This window comes from Notothenia rossii (assembly GCF_949606895.1).
Source record: "Notothenia rossii genome assembly, chromosome: 7".
Lineage (NCBI taxonomy): Eukaryota > Metazoa > Chordata > Actinopteri > Perciformes > Nototheniidae > Notothenia > Notothenia rossii.
The window spans coordinates 20,427,336-20,433,606 of NC_136905.1; the positions used below are offsets into that span (position 1 = coordinate 20,427,336).

General features: G+C 40.6%; 1 protein-coding gene across 2 annotated transcripts; it reads right to left on the bottom strand.

Moving 5' to 3' along the window:
* Positions 1 to 658: 658 nt before the first annotated feature.
* On the bottom strand, positions 659 to 5,998 carry macc1 (MET transcriptional regulator MACC1; the record flags this gene model as incomplete). Of its 2 annotated transcripts, XM_079640701.1 has the most annotated exons (5): positions 659 to 1,880; positions 1,971 to 2,159; positions 2,327 to 4,368; positions 4,458 to 4,580; positions 5,846 to 5,998. In XM_079640701.1, the coding sequence occupies 4 exons, from the start codon at positions 4,570 to 4,572 to the stop codon at positions 1,677 to 1,679; spliced, it is 2,550 nt and encodes an 849-aa protein (XP_079496827.1). In that variant the 3' UTR covers positions 659 to 1,676. The 2 variants fall into 2 exon arrangements, with proteins under 2 accessions (XP_079496827.1, XP_079496826.1); XM_079640700.1 differs by lacking the exon at positions 5,846 to 5,998 and having other exon boundaries at positions 4,458 to 4,590.
* Positions 5,999 to 6,271: the final 273 nt, after the last annotated feature.

The following is a 6,271-nucleotide window of genomic DNA, read 5'->3' on the forward strand; positions in this document are numbered from 1 at the left end:
AAAGGTTTTTGAAAATAATCTTGACCAAATTAGGTTCCCTGTACTTTACTTGCTGCCAGAGAAGTGACACAGTTTTGGCTGAACGTCAGCAATAAAAGGGCAAAGCAAAGAAGCAGGATATGACCAGACTACTTGGTTTTTAAAACAAAGATAGTTATTTGAATGACTGAGAATCCAGTAGTTGTTGTTTAACATTTTGCTAAAGATGACATGCAGTGTTTAATATCCCTAGTTTTATCCTTGGTGTTCCCTCTAAACACTGTTTATCACCAGCTCTCACACATAAAATACAATCTTACAATCGCTCTTAGCTCAGAGATGGAATCAGCTTCCTCTGTTGCCTGATACCATTTTTATTTGATTTACTTTTCCCGAGGTGCATTCAGAGCCAAAGGAAAGTGAGTTCAGCGCTCTGTTTGATAGAGACCTGGCACACAATGCTCTGAGCTGAAACTAGCTTGAATAAACAGTGTCGGGAAAAGCAAACAGAAAATCAGTGAAAAACACTTGAGGGTAAAGTCATTTGTTTTTCTCTGGGGATTTAATACTACTTAAACTAAAGATGTCACCTAAGCTGTTTAGTATTGAATTATGATTTAAATACCTGTTGTAATTGTATAATATAATAGTAGCACTCTGTAAAATAAGCAATCTCTCATTTAGAAAACAAATGTGATAGTTTATTTTATATTTATTTTTATCCTATGCAACTTACCTCCATTTCAGTGTCAAAGATATCAATCATTGTTAAACATGTCACAGACTGAGGCCCTGTGTATTGTGTATGGCACCACTCTGAACAATAAAGTTTCCATTTCACAATGAGAACCTGATCATACAAACATTGTATAGCTTATGAAATGATCCACGTTGAGCATATCTCAAACATCACAGTATAAAAAATAGAACATACATTAATATTTCTAACAATAGTCAATGACACTTGTATAGTAGCATCTGCATGGTTTGTTCACTGGCATCAGGACGTTTTCCCTTTGGTAAACCATAGACGTTTATACTGTGGGCACACAAACTCCAATAAAGAGCATTATACAGTCTGTAGTGCAACCTTTGAGATTGTTAGTTAGCAACAGTGTTCACATTATTATACTATTAACTACTTACAACATATTAAAGAAAACTTAACATTTAAAATCCCTTTGATACAAACCTTTACACAATCCATTAAATATTGTGGAACCCTTTCTTTAAAACACAGTCAATGATTTAAGCAGTGTAGATTAAGAATTAGATACATATATAGCATTTGACCTTCTCTTCATGTGACACACTTTGCATTAACAGTGTTATGGTAATGTAGTGGGTAATTTTAGCTTACTTTATAAAAGGCAAATGAATACATTCTCAAAACAAATTCCAACACCTATTATTGACACCCAGCTGATGTCAGTGTGGAAGTACTGACCTCATAGCATTTGACTTTAGATGATAAACTATAATTAACTTTCACGTTAGCACTTCATTTTCATCTCTTTTCATGATGAAGGGTGACATCCAAATATTTAGTGCAAGTACCTTATTGAATTTAAATAAAGTAGCAAAAAAAGAGCAAAGTACAATAGAAAACATCAAAACCTCATTTCTGTGTAACAAAACTTCTCTGTATTTCCCAAGTGCCTAGGAGTTAATGTCCTCACTAAAGTAAAGTGTAAAGTTTAGGAATTGGGGTATGCGGAGACGCGTAAGATATTGAGGCAGTTTGCCGTGATAAGGGCTCCAGTCAGCTGCCTCCACTGTCTGGTGGCAGGGTTTTTCATTTTGTCCAGCGCCAGGTGCAGATCCTGGATCATGTCCCTGTAGCTGTCTCCGTACCTCAGACTCCAGGAGTACAGGAAGTCATACGCGGGCTTCCACATGGACTAAAAGGAAATAAAGCAATCAATTTGCAGAATAGAACTTGCATGATATTCATCAAATAAATGCCCCAAGATCATTATTGTTCAACTGACCTGGGCCCCAACTTCTCCGCTCTTCCCTCGGTGCGGTGCCTCATAGCCCGCTATCTGAGAGCTGGAGAGTTTCCCCATCTTTTCAGCGAGCTCCCTCCATCGGACTCCCAGCTCAACAGCGGTAGACAAAATTACTGTTTTCTGAATCACCTGCGCCACGAGATTCACAGAGTCCATCTTCAACAGAGCCTGCAGTGGTAAACAGAGAGATAAAGAGTCACAAAACAAGCAGGCACACAACATCAGCATTCAGACTGTGAAATTGTTATAGCATGTTGTGTACATTTTTTTAAATATTTGTTCTTTTGACATTGGCAATTTACCAGAATGTAAACCTATAGTTTGTCTCAACTTACCACCAAGAGCTCATGCAGAAACTTCTTCTTGGTCTTCTCAGCGTGGCAGTCTTCCTTCAGTTTTTCCAGCACGCAGGCCACTTTATCCGCCTCAGATTCAGCGTGCGTCCGTATTATGGTGTCCAGAGACAGTTTGCTGTACCCCAAAGCATCGGAGAACCCTCTCCAGCTGGTTATGTGCTCGGTGACCAGTGTCTGGATGGCTGAGTACATGTAGGTAAGCTTCTTGAAGGGCAGTGTCATGTTGTCCAAGAGGACCTCTGTGGTGATTTGAATGCCAGTGAAGTCCATCACCTGGTCCCTGGTTATGAGCTTAACGTTTTTGCAGTGAACCAAACCAATCCTGCCTCGCAGGAATCCGATATACCACTCCTTTGCTTTCGAGTTACCCACTGACCTCACCGTGTCTTTGGATAGGAGAGCCACCGTGTCCCCCTTGAAATACTCCAGAAGGTAGTCTACACGTGGCTGGCGGAAAACTGTCTTCAGGGCGACACCGTACCACTGTAGCTTCACAGGTCTGTCTGTGAATTTGTTCAAATCTGGAACATTTTCCTCAGCAATGGAAGTGCTTCTCACCACTTCAGTTTGCTTTTCTATGAGCCTCGGAGGTCGTTTTTCTGACCTGATGGGTGCTGCTGGAGGGGAAGGCACGTCGAAATGAGCCACAGCTGCAGCGTTAGAGTCCTGCACTTGTAGATCTAATTTAAAAGGAGTCATTTCTGTGTTACTAGCACAAGACAATGCAACTGGCAGATGCAAAACTGTTCCTATTTTGAGCTGACTTTCTCTCACTTCTTTCAGTTGGTCCTCAGGTTTGATTTTAAAAATCGAGTTTGTGATGCTAATAGCAACATGCAGGTTGTTCAGTTTGTCAGGTTTAAACCCATGTTTTCCCCAAAGCTGCAGCACAAGTGGAGGCACGTTTTTGTTTCCTCTGAAGGTAACTGCAAACGGAAGCCTTGGAGGGACATCCTCATGACCGCAAACTACTATTACAACCTTAAATGACGGATGGATGTACCTGGGACCGTAAACTGCTAATGTGATTTGGCGATGAAGGTAATCCCACACTGATTTAGCAGGAGACTGGATTGCAGATGCCTCTGCCACCGCTATCACATAAAAATGAGTCTTTAGGTCCTGCAACTTCATCTGTAACATCTCTTTATAAATGTAACAGTCGCTCACTTTAAGATAAGGTCCCTCTTTTTTGTGGGACACCAGTCCGACCACAGTAGTCATCACCTGACTCAAAGGGTCGCTCTTCACCTCTCCAGACAGTTTCATCTCCAGAGAGATGCACTCCTTCATGTTGATGTTGCTGAGCACAACCTCTAGAAGTGGACTCATGGTTGTCACATAGTTGTTATTGAGTCCAGGAGGAGGGTTTAGCAGTGCCTTAAGTGTAACTTCCTGGACTTCTCCAGGGGGAACATGACCTTCTGGGATATGGATGCTAATATCCGAGCCAGGCAACTGCACCGAGCCTCCAGTGTGGCCGATCTTGCAGATAACCTGAAAGTCCGTGGCCTGTGTCTGAGCCCAGCCTGGACTCTGGCTCATCAGATTTAAGTCCAGACATGAGCGAGTGAGCTGCCTGTGGCTCAGCCAGGCCATCTTGTAGGCCTCTCTGTCATTCTTCAGCCACTCAAAATCTGGGTTTAGCACCGTCCCTGGTGGTTTGAAGCTGTTCTCCCGTTTCGGCACTTTTTTGTCCAGATCTTCCAGGATGTCGGAAGCGCTTCTCCATCTCCCAGATTTGTTCCTGACTTTGTGTTTCTTTTCCAAAAGCTTCCCCACATTGCCTTCATCTGAAGACGTGCTTATGGCGTCGTCGTCATTTGAGTCCAAATGTTTTTCATTGTCTTGTTTTACATTTGATGTGTTGTAGATGTGTTTGTCTGTGCTGCTGTGTACAATGTCATCTAAGAAAGGATTTGATCTAGAGAGTTTGTTCCAAAAGGGATTTTGTGACTGAGATGGACTTGCAACTTCCGGTTGTATAAGTGGCCACTCGGAGTTCGGGGTCATACACACACCTGTGAAAATAATAAGAATTTGATTAGGACATCTGTTAACGTTATCAGAAGGTTTTGAGATGTAGAGAACAGGCCTCCTCTGCTTTTACCATTAAGGTTGTCACTGGTTGAGGCCTTGTCATCCAGATCAATCAGTGTTCCCTCAGATTTGCTCCGCATGAGACTCCCAACACGATTGAAGGACCTTGCTCTTCCAGCTGCCATATTTTCATCTGTAAACATACAAACTATTTTCTTTACATTTCTTAATCAATCTGCAGCTTTCACTCTTTAATAAAATAATAATGTTACTTAGTCCTATAGCAATGAAGTAGAACAAATATGATTTCCCAATCTATTGAATTTCACTTTTGTCATATTAAAAACTGCAAGAAGAATATTAAAACCCATACTTTTTAATTAAACCCATCTAGGGCTAAAACTATTTATTAAGTAATTGATCCGCTTGTTTACATAAAATAAATTGGCAACAATATTAATGACATTGTCATTGTTGTTGTTCTTACTATTGCAAGAAGAAGCTTTTGAAAAGCTATGTTTTCTTAGTGTCCCTTTCATAGTAAATAGAAAATGTAACTTAAAAAGGTTATATAGGATTAAGTGTGATATGCATTTGTTATACTTTCTGTCCTCTTTACAAAGATGATTAAAGAAAATCAATGGATATATTGATTAAATAAAAGTAATCTTTAGTTTCAGGCCTACACATAACCAGATGTATATTTTTAAATGCTGTGACATGCGACGGAAACTAGTACCTACACAACAAAAGACCTGAGAGTAAGGTTATTGTTTGCTCTAAACTACCCTTAGCACAGTGGGCCTCAGGCTCTTTGCAGTCTGCTACAGGAAAACTGTTTCTAAGCCTGAAGTCTTCAGTCTGTCACTGTTTGCGTAAAAGGACATACCCATTCATGACTTGTCACAGTGAGTCAGTCATTAATAATGTGGTTACTTACACCAGTGCACAAAAACAGGTTGGTCTTGTCAAGCCTATGACACAGTAGTCAGTTCTCTCAGCACTTGTTGCTATGAGCAAAGTGCAGTGACACTGTACTACAGACTGTAATTATGTATATTCTGAGCAAATACTGCATGGTAGGATTATTCACTTTGCACTGTAGCCTACTGAGATTCCTGTAGTAGCCTACACATAATTATATTCAATACCAAATAAACTAATCTGATCACAATCTGGTTCATGTTTGTTTTATTTGTTTAATCAGATTAAACTATTGTCAAACTAACCTGGTATTCATTATTAATCCAGAATAACGATCGCGCAAACATTAAACCTCCAGTTTGTCAAACCACAGCCAACAATCATACTGACATGTAGTCTGACAGCGTCTCAACAGGTGTGTGGATACTCAGAAGTTACACAATAACACGTCTATCCTATGGGAGACTTTCTTTTATGAGAGAGCGACAAGAATAAATACCAAATACGAGAACAGACAACAAAGTTAGATCTTACCGTCGGCATGAGGTGGTTGTAGTTTTGTTTCGGAGAGCTGGCAGGAAAAGAGGTCAGCCCACTATCATTTACACTTGTTCTTTTCTTGGGCGTATCTATGATGTTCACTTCCTTACGTTGCAGCGGTTTACTCTGTTTGCTCTCAGGCACGGAGCGTTTTGGGACAGGGAGTTTGATAATAATACAGGAACCCCGACGGAGGAGTGGCCTCTCTCGGTTTAGAACTACAGTACCCAAAATGCACCACTCTGTTTACGCACGAGACTTACAACACCTGAAACTGAGCGATACCTGCAGTTTCGACTGGAGTTTGATCTTAGTGATAAGCATACGAACAAGCCTGCAAAAACATGCTCACTTTGTTTCAAGGTTACTTATTGGACACACAACAAACAAGATTAACCCACCAAGTTAGCAATTAGCCTA